Here is a 22,576-nt window from a genome sequence, read left to right on the forward strand (position 1 = left end):
CAAATCCAGTCCAGTTTCATCACCTTATTTCTGCTTGACAAGCGTGTTTAGAAGAGTAAAGTACGTAGCTGCAGCACTAACAATCTGCAAGGATCGTAGCACGAGATCAGATAAGCTAGTGACCGTAATCAAATAATAAATATGACACAATTTTATATCATCGGTATGCTTACGGTAGTTAGCTGAGGCAGATCAAGTCTGAAAAATCCATTAGCTGTAAAGCGAAATGCTTTTTGGGATCGAAGCATCAGAAATTTCAACTGATTGCAAATTTGCTTTCCGAAACATAGCCACGGACAGTTGTAAGCAGCGATTGCTAATAACTCGGTCTTGTCATGAAAATTAAAGCTAGTTATATCGCTCCGTTTATCATGGCTAGGTATGATAATACACAAGAATTATTTCAGCTGTCTGAAAAATTCTAACTGAGATACGTGAAAACAATCATGGAAGTGAATAGTGATACCAAACAGCACTGTCATTTTTGTGACTGGTAATGAGCTCACTCACCTCGTTGCTCAACATAGTTGAGCACCCACAATAAATTGCACTTTCAGTCAGGAGTACAACACCGTGTGACAATTGTCCTAATGTTTCGAAAAATTGACCGACAGCGAACATCTAAAATATCGAAGAGTTCAATTCAGTGTGGGTAAAAGTTAATTTAAACCTTGATTGAGCAACTCTTTACAAAAATTCATACTCTCTAAATATGAAACAGTTAAAAGTATAATGCCACTGGAAAAAACCAGTGTATAATCAGTAAAAAAAAATGGTGGAGTCACTGAATCTTGAATGGATATGCAGTTTCTTTTTTTTTGCAGTGGTTCACTTATATCTAGAAATCAGTGAATTTTCTCTAATTCAAATTTAGATGGATGAGAGAGTACACTTGGATTAAAATGCAATCTTTGATTTTCATGTACTGTTGATCTACCTGTTGTATCTGGTGAAGAGATAGACAAATCGTGAGAGACGTTACGAGCATTGATGCGAAGAATATTGGACGAAATATTTTTTCTACTCTCTCGCACAACCTGTAGGTATGTGGATGATAAGAACGATATATTCTGTATTGAATGTATAGTATAAGTACTAATTCTCAAACACTAGGATAAATAGGCTTATATACAGCGTATTCAGATAAATCAATACTCATCCATTCAAAACACTTACAAGTACAATTCATTCTGACGATTGACAATCTTGGACAGCCTTAGAGATACTTTACATTTTTGTTCGTCCGAAACAGCTGTCGACGTAGTTTGTTCAATAATATATTCTAAATCGTATTGAAGAAGCTGCAAATAGTTGCAAAATGTTTCAACATTTACTTACTCTTTGTTATTCACTCAAGTGTTTGCTTGCGTGAGGTTTTTCAAGTAGCTGGATTTTAAATACCTTAAAATGAAGACACAGGTGAGTTAGCAGCTGGAAAAACAACGTATCCGTTGATGCTAGGTAAATTAAAAAGAACACTGTTATAGCGTGTTCGACGATCATCACTGGAATGTAATTGCCAACATAATTAATGTCGAAGGGATATTTCACGGGCATAATGGTCGTGAAATTGTACGCGTTATTAACTGTTTTTGATTCAAAATACTGTTCCAACAGAACCCTGAAAACAAAAAACCATCACAATTGCACAATCTACAATTACCAGTACAGATTTCACCTACTTGTAAGGATTTAGATGAAAAACAGCGGACATTAACATGCATGTTATGAAATAAAAAATGGTCATATGATAGGCCTTCTTCGCCTTGGTCAGCATGACGGTTCTATTTTGCTCCACCTGATACCGGTCCTCCCACATCACCGATAAGCTTAGCAAAATCTCGCGGAGCTGCTTAGCCTGGAAAATGAGACTGAGTCCCTGCAAGAATATTCAACAACTCGGTGAATAATAACTAATGTTGTTGCGGATCTTGGAAACAACACTTATACTACAAGGTCAAGATCATTTTTCAAATAATAACCAATGACATTACTTATGCCTGAGTTTTAACAATAAACTATTACCCCATTTTATTTTATGATTTCGTCCTAATATTTAATTATTCTTAATCTGTACGTTTGAAATTAGATAAATGCGAATGAAGTAATCAACTGATTTCACAATTATCGCTCATTGGTATACCTTAGTTGTTGCCAAATATCCAGAAAATATTGCACCAATTCCACGAACGGTAATTTCCTCGTCGATTTTGAGATTTACAATCACTTGATGCCATTCGCCAACAGACCAAACAGTTAAAAAAGCTAATGTCACTAACCCTAGTGGACGTTTCAACAAATGTTGATCGCCGGAACTTCCTCCAGCTTTCAATAACAACACATTGAGACTCAAGAAATGATCATACTGTTTCTTAGCTTCAGAATCAATCATGGTATCTAGTACTTAGATGTTCAAAGGGTCAAGTTTGAATGCACAATGCTAGTTCAAACGTAAATCATCTATTGTCCATTACGTATTTTGCTTGAACAACGATAAAGTGGACTAAATTCGACGGGTGATTATTATGCGTACATTGCATGAGTACTTAATGACAGCCAATTATTTCGGCCAGTTGTGGTATATTAAACTGGAAGAGAAAGTTCAAAACTTTATGTATGGTTTGCTTAGCGTTGCAAATAAGTTCAGCTGTTAAAAAACAAATAGTTTGAAAACTGAGTACCGACGCAACAGCAAGTTGCCGCGCATTGAAACCCACGTGGTAAGGTCAATGGTACTCAATCACATCTTTATTCGAAGAATTTAAAAATCTAGGATTGTTAATCGGCAATGTGAAAATATAGAGAAAATGAAGGAGCGAGATGAAGTAGCTGATGGCATATTTGGACTATACGCAATCGATTTCTGTTAGAAAATTAAGTCGACGTAGTGCATCAAAGAATTGATTCCAGCAATTATGAAAATCGTAAAAATTTTCAGCAACAATCCAAAGGGATAAAGGGGGCTTACCTTTTTTTGGACCGAAAAATTATAATCACAATTGATTTGTATGACCCTTTCCTGACTAATCGGACCCCCGGGAACTCAGAAAACGCAGCGAAAAGAGCGTGGGATCAACAGGAGAGAAAATACGAAGGAAAAAGCACCTGCTGAAAAATGTCGAAATCACAGGTTTTCGTTTTTTGGCTGTAACTTATGATGCGTTGATCGCAGCGTATTGGGACTGCGCCCAATCGATTTCTCTCGCAAAATTACGTCGGTATAGTGCATGAAAGAATTCATTCCAGCACTTTTCAAAATCGCGAAAATTTTCGCCAAAAATGCAAAGGGGTTAGCCTTACTTTTTCTTCATTTTTGGAGCCGAAAATTTTTAGTCTCAGATTCGATCTAAACGACCGTTTCCTGACTAATTGGACCCCCAGGAACTCAGAAAACGCAGCGAAAGGAGCGTGGGATCAATAGGAAAGAAGTTACGAAGGAAAATGCACCTGCTGAAAAATGTCGAAATCTGAGGTTCTGGTTTTTTGGCTGTAACTTTTTATCCGCTGCTCGCAGCGTATCGGGACTGCGCTAAATCGATTCGTCTCGCAAAATTGCGTCCGAATAGTGCCAGAAAAAATTTATTCCAGCACTTTTTAAATATTAATCCTTACGTAATATTTTTCATATGTTCTGATACTGAAAATATTTATTGCTATTCCAGGTACAACCCGAGGTGGTTATCGGTGGTTGTTCGAGGTGGTTAGCGATTGTTGGAGGTGGTCGGAGGTGGACGAGGAGGAGGACGAACTGCACTGAGTCTCAAAGCCCTGTTGACATAAAAGCAGCTATTCGATAGAAATTATAGTTTATAGTTTACACAGCCCATTGCATGATATTTCATTACAAATACATATGTTTCAATGTATTTAGGAATAATTTATCAAATATACGATAAAATTGATGCACCGGATCATCGTCGACTTTAACTTTTGAAATGTCCTACCATTTTCGAACACCTCCTACCTCCCCCTGCCACCTCCGACCATCAATGGCCACGTTCGAACACCCCCTATCACCTTCTGCCAGCGCCGACCACCTCCTACCATTTCCGAACACCTCCCACCATCCTATTTACCTATATTACCAGACTAGCTATGATATGAAAAGAGAAGAATTATTCATTTCGAAATGGGATTCTATTCGACGCGCGCTCGATGTATTCCATAACATTAGTATTCATAATTATTCCAACAACTTTTCATTTGCTCTCTCGATCTTGAATTTTCATAGGCATAGAATCGAAACGTTGTTTTAGCTGGTCGCAAGTGAAGTATCTGCGTTGGGTAGAGGAGCAGAATTGTTTTTCGAAAAGTATTCGGATGGAAAAAAATTCAGAGTAACTGTAATACATCACGGATGCGCTAATTTTGAACGAGATGAAATGGATACTTCGTATATGAGACGGTATTTAACGCTGCGTAGTGGTTTAAAGACCTAGAAAGATGATAGGGAGAGAAAGAACGACGCTTCTTAACACTTCGAGTGTATTTTAACACACATTTGAAAGATACGAGCGAAATTTTTCGTCATCCAACTGTCGCAGAACGGCAGCGTTATTAGCCGACCCGTTCACTGAAGAATATATCTTCAGTCAACGGCTGACCATCGAAGGGCCTGGCCGCTTGAGTCTGGAATCGGCAGGAGAGATAAAGTGCGTATTTCTTGTATGAAATGTGAAAGCTAAAATCATTATACATCATATCATATCATCATACCTCATACATCATACATCATACATCGTACATCATACATCATCATACATAGTATCAAAGTTCGAAACCATAGTTTGGATGTCGGACGTTCAGAAAGTGACGTCACCAATTCAAAATCAGCTAGCCGAATTCCTCAGTCTGGAAACAACCGCGCAGTAGAGCGGACGGATGAGAGTCGCGCTCCGCAAATTTCGAGTACCGGGTTCTCAACCTCCCGGATCCCGCGCTTCGGGTCCGCTACGTATTTCGAGTACCGGGTTCTCAACCTCCCGGATCCCGCGCTTCGGGTCCGCTACGCGGTGAAACTCGACTTCCAGGATAAGCGCTCCGTGGTTCCTGGTTCATGTTTACAATAAATTATTTCAATTCGTTTTTCGCGCAAGCCCAAATTCGGTAGCTGTCAGTCCGCCAATAAAATTTCTCGACTTCCAGGATAAGCACTCCGTGGTTCCTGGTTCATGTTTACAATAAATTATTTCAATTCGTTTTTCGCGCAAGCCCAAATTCGGTAGCTGTCAGTCCGCCAATAAAATTTCTCGACTTCCAGGATAAGCGCTCCGTGATTCCTGGTTCATGTTTACAACAAATTATTTCAATTCGTTTTTCGCGCAACCCCAAATTCGGTAGCTGTCAGTCCGCTAATAAAATTTCTCGACTTCCAGGATAAGCGCTCCGTGGTTCCTGGTTCATGTTTACAATAAATTATTTCAATTCGTTTTTCGCGCAACCCCAAATTCGGTAGCTGTCAGTCCGCTAATAAAATTTCTCGACTTCCAGGATAAGCGCTCCGTGGTTCCTGGTTCATGTTTACAAGAAATTATTTCAATTCGTTTTTCGCGCAAGCCCATATTCAGTAGCTGTCAGTGCGCTAATAAAATTCCTATAACTTTACAATCTTCTTATAATCTTTTTGGTAAAATATGTCGATAAAAAAATTATATCAAACCTTACACATTATTTTTGATTTGTTCTCACGCTGAAAATATTTATTAGTATTCGAGGTATAACTCGAGGCGGTTGGCGGTTTTCGTTGGAGGTAGTTAGGGGTGGTTGCGGGTAATCTCGGTGATTCAGGAGGAGGGGGACGAGGATTTGTGCTCGGTGAGTAAAACACTTTTATAATATTTCATTGCAATTGTAATTATATTTCATCTGAAATATTACAAACTTGTCACGTTTACAATAAATTATTTCAATTCATTTTTCGTGCAAGCACATATTAAGTAGCTATGAATAATCTTATACAATTTATTATATTATTAATTAATTAATTAATATTCTTATAATATTTGATGGCAATTGTAATTATATTTCATCTGAAATATTACAAACTTGTCACCTTTACAATAAATTATTTCAATTCATTTTTCGTGCAAGCACAAATTCAGTTGCTACGAATAAGCTTATACAATTTATTATATTATTAATTAATTATTTAATCAATTACTCAATTATATTAATCCTTACACAATATTTTCGATGTGTTCTTATACTGAAAATATTTATTACTATTCAAGGTATAACCTGAGGTGGTTGAAGGTGGTCGGAGGTGGACGAGGAGGAGGACGAGGAGGACGAGGATTTGTGCTGGGTGAGTAAAACACTTTTATAATATTTGATGGCAACTGTAATTACATTTCATCTGAAATATTACAAACTTGTCACGTTTACAATAAATTATTTCAATTCATTTTTCGTGCAAGCACATATTCAGTAGCTATGAATAATCTTGTACAATTTATTATATTATTATTTAATTGATTAATATTCTTATAATATTTCATGGCAATTGTAATTATATTTCATCTGAAATATTACAAACTTGTCACCTTTACAATAAATTATTTCAATTCATTTTTCGTGCAAGCACAAATTCAGTTGCTACGAATAAGCTTATACAATTTATTATATTATTAATTAATTATTTAATCAATTACTCAATTATATTAATCCTTACACAATATTTTCGATGTGTTCTTATACTGAAAATATTTATTACTATTCAAGGTATAACCTGAGGTGGTTGAAGGTGGTCGGAGGTGGACGAGGAGGAGGACGAGGAGGACGAGGATTTGTGCTGGGTGAGTAAAACACTTTTATAATATTTGATGGCAACTGTAATTACATTTCATCTGAAATATTACAAACTTGTCACGTTTACAATAAATTATTTCAATTCATTTTTCGTGCAAGCACATATTCAGTAGCTATGAATAATCTTGTACAATTTATTATATTATTAATTAATTGATTAATTACATTAATCCTTACACAATATTTTTGATGTATTCCTATACTAAAAATATTCATTACTATTCCAGGTATTAACCCGAGGTGGTCGGAGGTGGACGAGGAGGAGGACGAGCTGGACGAGGAAGAGGACCAGGTGGACGAGGAGGAGGACGAGGTGGACGAGGAGGAGGCGGGGTGGGTCGTGGGAGAGGACCTCTCCTCTCCTCAGAGGAGGGGAGGGGGCGGGGCAGGGAAGGGGGAGAGGTGGGCGGGCAGGGGGAAGGGCAGGGAAGGGAAGGGAAGGGAAGGGAAGGGAAGGGGAGGGGTCGGGAGGGGGAGGGAGGGAGGGCGGGTGGGAGGGAGGGAGGGAGGGAGGGCGGGAGGGCGGGAGGGCGGGAGGGCGGGCGGGCGGGAGGGAGGGAGGGCGGGAGGGAGGGAGAGGGAAGGGCCGGCCGGGCGGGCGGGTGGGCGTGTGGGGGACTTGAACTAACATCCGTTGTCCACTCCCTCCCTCCCTCCCGCCCGCCCTCCAGCCCTCCCGCCCTCCCGCCCTCCCGCCCTCCCACCCTCCCTCCCACCCGCCCTCCCTCCCCCACCCGCCCTCCCTCCCTCCCCCTCCCGCCCCCTCCCCTTCCCTTCCCTTCCCTTCCCTTCCCTGCCCTTCCCCCTGCCCGCCCACCTCTCCCCCTTCCCTGCCCCACCCCCTCCCCTCCTCTGAGGAGAGGAGAGGTCCTCTCCCACGACCCACCCCGCCTCCTCCTCGTCCACCTCGTCCTCCTCCTCGTCCACCTGGTCCTCTTCCTCGTCCAGCTCGTCCTCCTCCTCGTCCACCTCCGACCACCTCGGGTTAATACCTGGAATAGTAATGAATATTTTTAGTATAGGAATACATCAAAAATATTGTGTAAGGATTAATGTAATTAATCAATTAATTAATAATATAATAAATTGTACAAGATTATTCATAGCTACTGAATATGTGCTTGCACGAAAAATGAATTGAAATAATTTATTGTAAACGTGACAAGTTTGTAATATTTCAGATGAAATGTAATTACAGTTGCCATCAAATATTATAAAAGTGTTTTACTCACCCAGCACAAATCCTCGTCCTCCTCGTCCTCCTCCTCGTCCACCTCCGACCACCTTCAACCACCTCAGGTTATACCTTGAATAGTAATAAATATTTTCAGTATAAGAACACATCGAAAATATTGTGTAAGGATTAATATAATTGAGTAATTGATTAAATAATTAATTAATAATATAATAAATTGTATAAGCTTATTCGTAGCAACTGAATTTGTGCTTGCACGAAAAATGAATTGAAATAATTTATTGTAAAGGTGACAAGTTTGTAATATTTCAGATGAAATATAATTACAATTGCCATCAAATATTATAAGAATATTAATTAATTAATTAATAATATAATAAATTGTATAAGATTATTCATAGCTACTTAATATGTGCTTGCACGAAAAATGAATTGAAATAATTTATTGTAAACGTGACAAGTTTGTAATATTTCAGATGAAATATAATTACAATTGCAATGAAATATTATAAAAGTGTTTTACTCACCGAGCACAAATCCTCGTCCCCCTCCTCCTGAATCACCGAGATTACCCGCAACCACCCCTAACTACCTCCAACGAAAACCGCCAACCGCCTCGAGTTATACCTCGAATACTAATAAATATTTTCAGCGTGAGAACAAATCAAAAATAATGTGTAAGGTTTGATATAATTTTTTTATCGACATATTTTACCAAAAAGATTATGAGAAGATTGTAAAGTTATAGGAATTTTATTAGCGGACTGACAGCTACCGAATTTGGGGTTGCGCGAAAAACGAATTGAAATAATTTATTGTAAACATGAACCAGGAACCACGGAGCGCTTATCCTGGAAGTCGAGAAATTTTATTAGCGGACTGACAGCTACCGAATTTGGGGTTGCGCGAAAAACGAATTGAAATAATTTGTTGTAAACATGAACCAGGAATCACGGAGCGCTTATCCTGGAAGTCGAGAAATTTTATTGGCGGACTGACAGCTACCGAATTTGAGCTTGCGCGAAAAACGAATTGAAATAATTTATTGTAAACATGAACCAGGAACCACGGAGTGCTTATCCTGGAAGTCGAGAAATTTTATTGGCGGACTGACAGCTACCGAATTTGGGCTTGCGCGAAAAACGAATTGAAATAATTTATTGTAAACATGAACCAGGAACCACGGAGCGCTTATCCTGGAAGTCGAGTTTCACCGCGTAGCGGACCCGAAGCGCGGGATCCGGGAGGTTGAGAACCCGGTACTCGAAATACGTAGCGGACCCGAAGCGCGGGATCCGGGAGGTTGAGAACCCGGTACTCGAAATTTGCGGAGCGCGACTCTCATCCGTCCGCTCTACTGCGCGGTTGTTTCCAGACTGAGGAATTCGGCTAGCTGATTTTGAATTGGTGACGTCACTTTCTGAACGTCCGACATCCAAACTATGGTTTCGAACTTTGATACTATGTATGATGATGTATGATGTACGATGTATGATGTATGATGTATGAGGTATGATGATATGATATGATGTATAATGATTTTAGCTTTCACATTTCATACAAGAAATACGCACTTTATCTCTCCTGCCGATTCCAGACTCAAGTGGCCAGGCCCTTCGATGGTCAGCCGTTGACTGAAGATATATTCTTCAGTGAACGGGTCGGCTAATAACGCTGCCGTTCTGCGACAGTTGGATGATGAAAAATTCCGCTCGTATCTTTCAAATGTGTGTTAAAATACACTCGAAGTGTTAAGAAGCGTCGTTCTTTCTCTCCCTATCACCTTTCTAGGTCTTTAAACCACTACGCAGCGTTAAATACCGTCTCATATACGAAGCATCCATTTCATCTCGTTCAAAATTAGCGCATCCGTGATGTATTACAGTTACTCTGAATTTTTTTCCATCCGAATACTTTTCGAAAAACAATTCTGCTCCTCTACCCAACGCAGATACTTCACTTGCGACCAGCTAAAACAACGTTTCGATTCTATGCCTATGAAAATTCAAGATCGAGAGAGCAAATGAAAAGTTGTTGGAATAATTATGAATACTAATGTTATGGAATACATCGAGCGCGTGTCGAATACAATCCCATTTCGAAATGAATAATTCTTCTATTTTCATATTATAGACGTATTATTGTAGATAATATAATTTGTCTCGTGGAAAATTATAGAATTTATAGTATGCAAAACGTATTTATCGTAAATGGATCACATATATTAATATCGTCGTGGACCGCATATACAAATATACTTTTTGGTCTCCACATTATTATTACATCTGATCTATTATTATTTATAATCTACGTATACATTCTTCTCTCGGATACTCATACTTTGATTGAATCACTGTTTTGCTACGAATTTTGGAAGAAATTTATTCTCATTATTAATTTTTTGTATCGCCGACAAGTCGGTAAGTACACACAGGCTAAGTACTGGCTTGTGCTTACCATTGCGAAAACTGTGTTACCGGGAAGTGAATGCAGCCAGCATCATGTCGAAATCGGTAACTCTTTGAGGTTCTGCAACTCTTATACCCTTGGATCATCTCAGGGGGCGCAAACGCACGACGATTTGCGGTTGTCACACCTAGGCTCATTAGGGCAAGTGTCTATATTCTTCGGTCAACGCTTTAACGAATCACTGAAATATATGTAGAACGTACATAACATACATTTCAGTGGGATGAATGAACTTCATACAGTAAAAACTTCCGCCGAAAGTGCTGGTAATTTTAAGTAAATTATTGCTGCTGCTGCTGCTACTTTTGCTGCCCATTAAATCCCTGCCGAACCAATAGAAAAGTTTCCCCAGTTGACGTCAGAATAGACTACCGACATATAGTATGGACTATGCAATCTCAACATGAAGGCCTTCGAAAAGTGTCCGCTAGATTTAGACAGAGAAAACAAGGTCGCGGTCAATTGCTTTCTTTCTCTATCATATTGCTAGCTCCTAATTGGAAAGAGACGGAGATTGACCGCCACCAGTAGCTATCTCTTTCTACCAGCTGGCCGTACTCTACCTGCGTAGTCCATACTATACTTCGAAGACTCCCGCTGAGCTTGGACATCATAGAAATATTATAGACGGAATACACCTTACTCTTTGACATACAACCATATGGAAAACAAAGTAGAAAAGTAATTCCTCTCTTGTAATTACGTACTCCATGGCTTACTTCAGAAACTCCCCAGAAGAATGACCACGGATGTTAGGTTACAAATGCGTTTAGGAACAGTCAACACGAACACCTTTTCGCGCGGATTTTAGCCAAAAAGTTCTCTAACAGAGTAACCTGTGAGTCGTGCGGATAGTAGACTACTAACCATTTGAAATATTTACATTGAACCTTTTGGTATTTGAATTTTCCCAAAGCACAACTACAGCACATTCGATATTGTCATAAACAGGCATTAAAATGCCGAAGGTTAATACGCTATTCAATTACTTTACGTCACCCAAAACGGACAAGCGACTCGTCAAAGAAACGTCGAGTCCCCAACGAGAATCTCCCAAATCGAATGGCGATCAAAAAGGAAGAGGTGCGCGTGGTACGTAATTAGAATTTTTTTCATATTCAACTCATACATTTCTGCATGAAATTAAGGTTTACACGTATAAGTGACCCAACGTCAAAGAAGCATTGCAGAGAATTCATAGTAGTATTATGGTTGTAAGAATACGAAACTGAGGTTCCTTTGTGTAGCATCTCATTAGAGGGTATCCTGTAAGCAATAATCGATTCGAACGAAACGCTGAAAATGACATAAGGAACTGATTTACTTATGAGTGAAATCTACCATGGAATACAGTAACAAGTGTCATGAATGTTGTCAAAAAACATGTTAAAATTTCTATATTTCAATAACCAGGAAATGACAAAGGATACTTTGGCTAGAGACCTAATGTCATGTACTGAGATATCAGACACATTTTCTTGGATTTGGTCATTAATAATAATATATCACGCATCGATTGCGAGTAGATATTGATCCTCAATAAAATATTGAAATGGAGGTTTCACTAATCACCACCAAACTATTGTATCTGTTTCTTTACTACACAAATATTTAGATTTAATTGTCGAATGTTTAATTCTCATTTATTACATATTTAAATTTGAAATTCATTTCTACCACCGCTAAACACTCAAAATCTTTACATAGGTCTAAAAGCAGGTAAAGAAAATTCAAATAAAGAAAACAAAAGAGGAACTCCGACTAGCAGGCACCAAATCAAATCCTCAAGTGTGGCAACCAGAAAAAGATCTTCGAACAAGGAGACAGAAGCAGATGAGACCAGCCGGCCAAAGAGAAGACGATTGATAATACCATCTGACAACAGTGATGATTCAGGAGACGACTACAAGCCTAGTGTGTGAACTATATTATTTTATTTTTTATATTGTTACAGTCAAAACCTACCTCCTCATCAAAGCATAAATCACTTTCTAATATTTCATTATTATTTTTCTAACTCATGATTTACATTACAGCTGAAGACGATGCTAGTTCTTCCGAATTTTCTGCCTCAGAAGCTGATAGTGAGTCTGAAGCTTTATCTTCTGGCGTTGAAAGTGATGAAGAAACTCCCAAGGTAACAGTAGATATCACTTATTATTTTATTTCTTCTATGAAAAAAAAAAGGCAGAATAACATTAGTCATCGCGATCCACAGACAAGGGTACTTGTTGAGATAGTACACAATAAGGCAATTTTTTTTGTTTATTTCTTTCAATTGTGAACTATATAGTACTAAGAAACCACTTTTGAATGGGTTGTCATACGTCATCTGTCGTTCTTTGTTACAATTTAAATAATACTATTACCTGATTGGAACGCTCTACACATCTCTCGTTACTGTTTCCAGAAAAAAAGGAATATTGAACCAAAAAGCGCTGCGCCGAAAAAAAACAGTCGTGGAAAAACCCAGGCAAGCATTATATTTTAATTCTAAACTACTCAATAAGACGTTCTAAAATTCATCAATGGCTTGCAATTTTCAGTTGAGAGATGATATGGTTTATTCCGTGAAAATGCTGTAACAATGGTGAAATTGTGTTAATCGTTACTATCCTATGTTCTAGGTGAAATCTGAACTGAAAAATTCTGATCCCCCCAGTCAGACAACTGGTAACAGTTCAGTTAATACACAAGGTTGGAGTCATTTGAAATACGACTTCCTTCAGAAGAATAAAATCAAAGATATACACCAAAGGCCTCCAAGCGATCCAAACTATGATCCAAGAACTCTTTATGTGCCACATTATTTCAAAATCAATCAGACTCCTGTAAATATACACATATGTATTTTTTATACTAAGAGCGCAGAAAACATCTTCACGTAAAATCTAATCAGTCTACTATCTTTTATAGGCTATGAAACAGTGGTGGGAAATGAAATGTAAGAATTTTGACTGTGTAATCTTTTTTAAAGTTGGGAAATTTTATGAGTTGTATCATATGGATGCAGTTACTGGTGTTAACGAACTTGGCCTATCATATATGCGTGTAAGTATTTCATAAATTACAAAATTCAAGAACGAGAATATTTATTTACAGCGACTAAGTTATTAACACGGAATCCTTAATTTTTACTTATTTTTATGCAGGGGGAATTTGCACATTCCGGCTTTCCAGAAATAGCATATAGTCGATTTGCATCAAGCTTGATAGAGAAGGGATACAAAGTAGCTAGAGTTGAACAAACCGAGAATCCAGAGATGATGTCAGCCAGAGTCAGTAAGAGTAAGTGTAACTATGCGTAATCTACCGAGGTAGTCATGAAATAAAAAACAACAGCTACATTATTAACTGCATCAATACGATAAATATTCACCATGCCAATTCTTACAGTGTCTCAAGTTACGAAGTTTGACAAAGTTGTGAAAAGAGAGATATGTCAAATTAGCAGTAAAGGTACGAGAGTATTCACTGCACAGGATAGCGAAACCTCTACTGCAAGTTCAACTTACTTGCTCTCAATAGTAGAAAAATTTAATCCATCAACACCCACGTCAATTTATGGTGTCTGCTTTATCGATACTTCAATTGGTGGTTTTCATCTTGGACAATTTGAAGATGATCGTCATAGTTCGAGGCTGTTGACGCTAGTTTCCCATTTTCCTCCGTCACAGGTAAAATAGTAATAGGTTTTAACAACAAGTTTATTAAAACTTCTTCAGAAAACGTAAATATGAATCATATACATTGTGTATACTGGGTATGTGTAATAAGGAGAAAATATGGACTCCTCAGGTTATTTATGAACGTGGTGGTATATCAGAGAGAACGAATAAAATATTGAATACCATGCTGGCTACTGCACTCAAGGAGCCACTGCAACGGGAGACGCAATTTTGGTCTGCTGCTACTACCCTCAAAGTGAGTTGATCAACTGGGAGAATCTGATCATTATTGTTCAAACTAAAAATAAAAAATGTTTTATCATTCCAATCTCATTCAATATGCAATTGTCATATCTTAATTCCAGAAACTACACGAAGGAGAATATTTCAAATCAGAGTTTAATTCTGATTTTACCTGGCCAGAAGGTTTGAAGCCATATTTAAGTGATGGTAAGCGTGAAGAAAAAAATCCTCACCTATTGTGTCTCATTATCCGTTTAGATAACATTAATGACACTATTGAAGATAAATTATTTCTATTAAACAGGAGACAGTTTAGGACTCACTGCTGCTGATAATATGGAGCTAGCCATATCTGCATTGGGGGGATGTGTATTTCATCTAAAAGAATGTTTCATAGATCAGCAATTACTTGCCCAAGGACGTTTCGAATCTTGGATCCCTCCTGATCATGAGGATCGGCAGAGTTCAGGAAAATTTGCCAACAATATGGTAAGTTTTGAACATGCTCTAGAAGTATTAAGAATTCGTGAATTACTACTAGTAATTACGTCAAACATGATGTGACAAACGTGCCTATAGAACCTTGAATTTATACGATGCAATAAAAATTCAAAATTACTCCTATACGGTTTGGAATTTTTTTTAACAGGTACTGGATGCCATTACAATAAATAATCTGAGAATCCTTGGAGGGCCTGGTTCGCTCATATCAATGTTGGATCATTGCTGCACCCCGTTTGGTAAACGGTAAGGATATCCTGAAAACAATTCTCGTTTCGTGAAAATCAACCAGTCAATATAACTCACAGATTGTTACGCGAATGGATTTGCCGACCATCTTGCCGCAAATCTGAAATAATGCAACGGCAGCAAGCAGTTACCGAGCTAATTGATAAAATTGAAATTATGCAAAATGTTCGCGGCTCATTAGCTCCCCTCCCAGACCTTGAGAGATTACTGAGCAAGTATGTATATGAATTTGGTTTCCTTAAAATGCCGCTATAATAGACATGGTGTGTAATATATTTCCGATCTGCAGAATACATGCTCAAGGTAATTTTGCAAAGGGACAAAGTCATCCGGATGCAAGAGCTATCATGTATGAAAGTAAAACGTATTCTAAACGAAGAATCCTGGACTTTACAAACGCGCTTCATGGATTTGAGGAAGCTTCAAAAATTATAGATTCAATCGGTGGTATGTTCAGCTCAATATTAGTTAAATATTACCGGAAAATATGATTGAAACTTCCCTAATCTGTCATTGCAATCTACTCGTACAGACGTAAAATGCGATCTACTAAAACGGTGCATTAAGCACAATCCTGAGGGTGACTTTCCTGAATTGGAAGAGATGCTAAATTACTTCAAGGTTAGTAGATCTGGACATTTATAGGTAAATTTGAAATGACAGTCCCTGTAAACAGATGCTTTTCGCGAGTGGAAGTTAGCTAAGTGTCTAGATACCAGAAGTATCCAGCATTGAATTAATGTTAAGCTATTGGTTTGTTTATCTTATTATCTGTAATATCAGAGTGCTTTTAATCAAGAAGAAGCAAAGAAAGAAGGATGTATTATACCTAAACCTGGAGTCGACTCAGAGTATGATGCAGTACTCGAAGAAGTGTCTGAAATAAAACGAGATCTAGAAAAATACTTGGAACAACAGAGAAAACATTTTGGAGTAAAGGTGAATTACTTCGGTACTGAGAAAAAACGTTTTCAAATTGAAGTTCCCGATTCCCAATTGAGGAAAGTTACCACAGTTTATGAACTTCAGTCACAGCGCAAAGGTTTCAGACGCTATTACACTGCTGAAGCCAAAGTATGTATTAATCGATTGACCAATAGTTACAACTGAAAGTGTTTTGCTACTTTCAAATATTACACAGCGCTAGTCTTGATTCATAGCTATCATATATTATGTATTACACTGTCGTAGGAGCTTTTGGAAAGACAGATTGCCGCAGAAACTAACAAAGACAAAGTGCTAAAAGATATAAGCAGAAGGATATTTGCTAAATTTAGCGAAAAATACGATGTATGGTGTTCGGCTGTCTACCAATTGGCTACACTAGACGTCCTCACTGCATTTGCTGAATATTCCCAAAGCGCCGAGATGTCTGTCCCTATAATAGAAGATCTTATGAGTGAAAAAAGTGTATGTACTCTATTATGACTAAGTATTTCACTATCATCATAAAAATTCGTGCCTTACCTAAATTCAAATAATTCTGAAGGACCCTTAACGTTCAACATTAATATACGTTCAAGCTATTAAGAATACTGCACAAAATTCGCTTACTATGACCTACATCTAAATCCCTCAGGCTTTTATTGACATAAGAGATGGGAGGCATCCGTGTGTTACATCTGACGACTTTATACCAAATGACACTTTATTGGGAACAGAAGATTCCGCGTCACTTGTCATTCTAACTGGGCCTAATATGGGAGGAAAGTCAACTGTAATGCGTCAAGTTGGTCTCCTTACAATCATGGCCCAAATTGTAAGTCAGATATTAAATACAATGATTCGCTTTCAGTGATATCCAGCTTCTGCTTACAAATAGAGATTAAGGATACACTAATATAATTATTTTGATCCCTGTACACAGGGTTGTCATATTCCCGCAAGTTCATGCCGATTGACATTAGTCGATCGTATTTTCACTCGTTTGGGTGCCAATGATGATATATTAACTGGGCAAAGTACTTTCTTTGTGGAGTTGAGCGAAACTGCAACTATACTTCAGCACGCAACACCAAACTCACTGGTTCTGGTGGATGAATTAGGTAATATAATGAAGCTTTACATCATTAATTTTTCTTATAACTCTACCACCCACTGTTCAGTTTCAATATCGTACATTTTATTGATATCATAACAGGACGAGGCACCTCAACTTACGACGGAACAGCAATTGCAGCTTCGGTTGTCGGCGCTCTGAAGGAACGGAAGTGTCGCACCCTATTTTCAACTCACTATCATGCCTTGGTAGAAGACTATAAATTGGACAAGAACGTTAGCTTGAGCCACATGGTAATCAAATTCACTGGCGATATTTGTCTTACTCAGAAATTAATTTGAAATCGGTACACAACTCATAAGCATGCAACTTCACAAACATATCATTATTTTCCAGGCGTGTATGGTAGAAACTGAGGAGGAAGAAGAGGTTTCACAGGAAACAGTAACGTTTTTGTACAAACTGAGCAAAGGTGCATGTCCAAAGTCTTACGGTTTCAATGCAGCTCGTTTGGCTGGAATTTCATCAAAAATCACTCTAAAAGCTCATGAGATAGCCAGCAAGTTGGAAAATGAAGTCAACCAGAGGCACTTCCTTGTTGCTCTATTTAAGGGCAAAAGTGACCTAAAAACCCTTCTTGCAGCTTTAAAGTAACGGCTTGATGCTTCGTTTCAAAATATAATCAATAGTTGGCCCAACGGATTTCGTTGCTACCGTCAGTATTAAGCATCAAATATTCGTAGTTATTTGAAATCAATATATGTATGTCAACTACGTGCACTCAATTTCAAATAATGACTATGTCACACTTCGAACATTCTAGTGCCAATATAAATTCAATATAAATCTAAAACACTTCACGCCTACAACATCTTGTACAAATTTTGTAAACTTACATTCATGGTTTAAGTTTCTTGAATGTAATTAATAGATGCGGTTTTTGTACGTTGTAAGTTGAGCTTTAACATTTTTGATATGCTCGTCCTCAAAGTTTGTTGATCGAACTATTTTCACATACCATTTCGTACAAAATATAATATTTGATATTTTCTATCTTGTTTTACTGCCAATATTGTGTACAAATGGAAAATTGTATGCAGAGACCTATGTCTCATTTTCCGCAATACAATTTCCCATATTTAATGGTAGAAACCATTTTTGATTTAAAAACAAAAATAGAAATTGATTAATCAAAAAACCAAAAAATCTCAGCACGCCAAACATGACATACTTGAATTACGTAATAGTAATGTCTTCTGATAAAGTACAAAATAAGAAATCTTCGCCTTAGTTTACAATTATTACTGAATTCTACAAGTCGTGTTTCTTTTGTTTCTGCGATATATTATTTTCGTAAGCTTCTAATAAAAATGTGCTATTTCTTGGTATTTGACTCATGCTTTCTTTATGTGCTTACACTTACATTCCTGTATAAACCGAAAACAATCCTTACCCCACGTTTGCGTTGGTTTCTATTATACCCATACAAAAAGGAATCATTTATGTTGTTTTTACAAAATGTTTATTTGAGGCCAAAAGTACAAAAAGGTATTTTCATGGAAATGCGGTAGGTTACAAACTGTAGTTTTTTTTTTTCTTTCTACTCAAAATCGAACAATCACGTAAACACCCTATTTGTGAAAAGGGGATACAATCTTATAGACTGAAATAAATATAAAGATTACATTGTGTAATGATAGCGATGCCGGAGCAAAAACTATGCAGCTAATATTCAAGTTATCATATTTTTACTTCTCCTTTTACTTCCATTATTTTTTCCGAGAGTTTTTCTTTTTATTAGTACTTAGTAGTAATGATTTATAACCAAATATATAGGAATATTATATGAGTATTGAAAATGCGGCTTTTTAAAGCTTATATTCGCATTAGAAATATTATCGATTCTGTGATTTACGCAAAAGTGAAAAGGCACAAAATTAAGAAAGCACTTTTTTTGATATACATATAGTGTAACTTTTTATTTTCGAGAAAGAACTATCTAATTTACAATTTAGGTTCGCTAAAATCAATCATAGTTTGCTAAGTATTGATTATGCCGTTTTATTACGAACCGTCATTCATATTGTTTCTTAGAGTTGATTTTTTTCGTTCTTCTATAAATTTATTTAATCATTGTGGAGATCCTAATGCTAAAGATAGCTCCATAAATGCAATTAACCTGATTGATCGAATACAAATCAAAGAATTATACTGATTCATTATTACTTCCATTGTTCATTATTTAAATACGGTTATTACGTGTGAACAATATCCTCGAATTAATAAAGTTTGATTAATAATAATAATAATAATAGTAATAATAATAATAAAAAGTCAGTCAGTGAGGTTTTCGGATTTGGAAGTAACGACAGTATCAAAGTGCTGTTGGATAATTAAGTCCATCGACGATGTCTACCAGAGACCTGAAGAATAGCCCCCTGGAGGCACGCGAGTACGTGGCTGTCCTGCTGGGGCTGGTGGTGATGCTGAGCCAGTAGATGATCCGTTTACTTTCTCAGAGACATTGCCATTTCCATTTTGCACGGGAGCGCTGTTGTTCTCTGTGTTTCCTGTGTATCCTGTACCAGTTACGGGGTTGCCATCTATAGAGAGATATCATCGAACGATTTTAGCAACATAAATTTGACCGAACTTGAATAATCATTCAACATTCATTTTTCTTTTGCACAATTAGCCCTCTGGCACGTTACCTTTAAAAAAATTGGCGTCGAACCTTGAAACTGTCATTTGTTAATCGGTCATTATCAATTTCTTAATTTTGCTTTCTCATCTTAATTATAATAATATCAGTTGTCAGGCAATAAATAAAAAAAGTTAATTACTCTATTGAATATATATATATATATATATATAATTATATATGTATATATGCGCTGTTCTTGACCTAGCAATACATGTTTGAGACATCAAAATTTATCACGATATCTTATCCTTGCTTGCTCTGAAGGTCGTCTTAGAAAAAAAATTACGTTATTATAAATGAGCAGTTCTCAATTGGAATTACTATTAGTGTACGAGTCACTATAAAAATCTTGTGATTTAGATTGATATTGAGACATGCAGCTTATTCAAAATTGTACAAGTCCGGTAAATGAGAACGTTACAGGTACATAAATGGTACATACGCATTCACAGTGACTACCTGGAGGCTACTTCGTGAATTTGAAAATGATCATACATGTGTTGTAATTAAAATCTATTCAGATTTATTTTTGCTGTTTTATCACAGCAATAGAAATTAGAAAATTCGAGAAGAGATTTAAACACTGTTGCAATAATATAGCTATTGCTAAACGATAACCAGCTACGTCCGAAACATTCATTTGTATCGCATGCTCACAAAGAAATAAGGAAAGGAAGGGATAGAGTACATTCTAGACACGTTATAAACAATTCTAAAACTACTTACCGCTCTAACAAGGTACAATGCTGAACTCTATCGTTTGACGATAAATAATTTAAATAAATTCATGCTCAATTAATATTATCTTATTCTTCACTATGATTTAGGCGAATGAGAAAGTATGCAGAAACTTGAGATCAAAGCTTCGCTATGCAACGCGAAAAAATAAACACAAAGAAGATTAGTCAAATTTCATATGCTCAAAAACATATACGTATAGATACTTAACACGTACGGTAATTTATTTAGCGTTGTTTGCCAACTTCTAGAAGAATAACAGAACAGGTTAAATTATCATTCTGCAAATAAATGCCCACACATCATTTATACTGTTACAGCAGCGCAAATTTGGTATCAACATCTGAATCATTGTCTCCACCACTTGAAGAATTAATCCAAAACTGATTGCCACTACTGATTGCCGTCATGAAACAAACTGCACATGCTTATCTCGGCATGAAAAACAGTTCAGTATCATTGGTCGAAGACTTATTTCCATTTTTAAATTGTTAAAATACTAGGTAAGTTACTACTAGAAATTTACTTTACATACCATTGCACAACAAATTTGGGTATCTACGGCTAAACTATAAGTTGTACATACTTCTTCGTCAAGACAATAAATTGCATTCAACTATTGAAACGTATCACAAGAACAGAGCAACAAAAATAAAGGGGGTAAATAGTAGAAACAGTGATGCGTGGCATTACGTACAGGAGGAAAGATTTGATTATCGTAAAGTTACCTCTACTCCTACGTGCGCTGCGCCTCAGGGGCATCACGTCAACTCCGTCTCCGGTAACCGGGTTGCGTGGCATGCAGGATAATCCTCCTGCAGGAACCACCGAAGACCCGCCACATACCCAACAAAGCCAAACACAAATTCACCCATGCACCACACTACGTCACACCACACCCTGCCACCCAACCCTCTGTTAGTGTGCCGAAATGCGTCGATGGACCAGCTGGAGAGTTGCAAATGATTGTCATCCCATTGACAAAGGCGAAATTTTCACTTTATAATTCTTTATCATTTGAAATATTAGTTTAGCCTTTCTGAATAAATTTCTCACTTCCCATCCGCTTCAACATTTTTTAATTACACTTTGGTCCATCTACACATTTCTAAATTAATAGAATACTAACAATACGATGAAATCTAATTTTCAAAAGTTATCAACATTCTATTTCTGTAATTATTATTGCTCGAGTTGTAATAATAAATTCAAATGGCTCGAGATAATTTTTATAGTTTAATTAGACTGAATTGAAATTCCTAACGTTACTGTTAACAAGAAACATATTCTGTATTGTTGAAAATACCGATTTTTTTGTCTACATAACTGTGTGATATTTCTGAATGTAACGATTATGAAGAGCATTCAACTTTTGCACAAAAATGTGTAGAGATACGGATGTGACAATGTGATCGATATTTATTAGTGCCACTGTTGAAGAGATGACAATAAATAAATAAATAAATAAAACGAAGCTGTGTTAGTGCGTTAAAACGTGAAAAAAAATATTATAATTGGCGTGGCTGAATGATGAATAAAATCATAATTCATAATGAAAGCAGAATAAGCCTACAATAAACGATGAGGCGAGATAGGTAATAAAGTATATAGTAATTAATAATTATTTCAACAATGGAATTACTAACTCAAAATATGTGGGCTCCTAATTTTATAATTTATCTTTTTCTAAACTGTCGCAGATAGTTTTACACATCATTTGTGTAAGACTATAATTGTATTATATCTAAGTACTTGCGAGAATCTGTGAGTGATAATCTTTAGTGATCATCATTAATGATGTCGAATATCGCTTTGTTCTGCAAGCATTATCGACAAATCAAAAACTACACTAATTGCGCACGTGATGTTGTGAACTTTCGAAATTATATCAACCAATCCCTAAGGCTCTGTAAGGCTGGATCTAATCAAACAATGAACAAAAGCAAAATCTAATATTATGATACGTATCTTGAAAAAGACATATATAAAATGACACATTCGTT

The 22,576-nt window shown here is 36.9% G+C and overlaps 3 protein-coding genes across 8 annotated transcripts in view; 1 reads left to right on the plus strand and 2 right to left on the minus strand.

Annotated features, from left to right (window-relative positions):
- Positions 1-24: 24 nt before the first annotated feature.
- On the minus strand, positions 25-2,392 carry LOC124217329 (odorant receptor 13a-like). Its single transcript, XM_046622740.1, has 8 exons — positions 2,144-2,392; positions 1,683-1,879; positions 1,402-1,621; positions 1,177-1,301; positions 938-1,037; positions 511-621; positions 174-329; positions 25-84 (listed from the first exon to the last, which is right to left on the minus strand). The coding sequence occupies exons 1-8, from the start codon at positions 2,390-2,392 to the stop codon at positions 25-27; spliced, it is 1,218 nt and encodes a 405-aa protein (XP_046478696.1).
- Positions 2,393-11,262: 8,870 nt separating this feature from the next.
- On the plus strand, positions 11,263-18,512 carry Msh6 (DNA mismatch repair protein Msh6). Its single transcript, XM_046622061.2, has 21 exons — positions 11,263-11,563; positions 12,179-12,385; positions 12,508-12,608; positions 12,882-12,944; positions 13,099-13,302; positions 13,388-13,522; positions 13,624-13,759; positions 13,868-14,148; positions 14,270-14,395; positions 14,505-14,589; positions 14,687-14,871; positions 15,032-15,129; positions 15,192-15,347; positions 15,422-15,579; positions 15,665-15,753; positions 15,916-16,206; positions 16,324-16,542; positions 16,712-16,891; positions 17,000-17,177; positions 17,273-17,424; positions 17,528-18,512. Exons 1-21 carry the CDS (start codon positions 11,431-11,433, stop codon positions 17,783-17,785), a joined length of 3,435 nt encoding a protein of 1,144 aa, XP_046478017.1. The 5' UTR covers positions 11,263-11,430; the 3' UTR covers positions 17,786-18,512.
- A 222-nt stretch (positions 18,513-18,734) lies between these two features.
- Positions 18,735-22,576, minus strand: part of Jupiter (microtubule-associated protein Jupiter) — a 58,319-nt gene continuing 54,477 nt past the window's right edge. For 5 of the 6 annotated variants that reach the window (XM_046622083.2, XM_046622084.2, XM_046622081.2 and 2 more), the window contains 2 exons: positions 21,302-21,388; positions 18,735-19,734 (listed from right to left, as the gene is read on the minus strand). In XM_046622083.2, the coding sequence (XP_046478039.1) occupies positions 19,544-19,734; positions 21,302-21,388 (278 nt within the window). In that variant the 3' untranslated portion in view covers positions 18,735-19,543. The remainder of the gene's footprint in view (positions 19,735-21,301; positions 21,389-22,576) is intronic. The other variant, XM_069135093.1, reaches the window with a different exon arrangement.

The sequence above is a fragment of the Neodiprion pinetum genome, chromosome 4 (genome assembly GCF_021155775.2).
Source record: "Neodiprion pinetum isolate iyNeoPine1 chromosome 4, iyNeoPine1.2, whole genome shotgun sequence".
Lineage (NCBI taxonomy): Eukaryota > Metazoa > Arthropoda > Insecta > Hymenoptera > Diprionidae > Neodiprion > Neodiprion pinetum.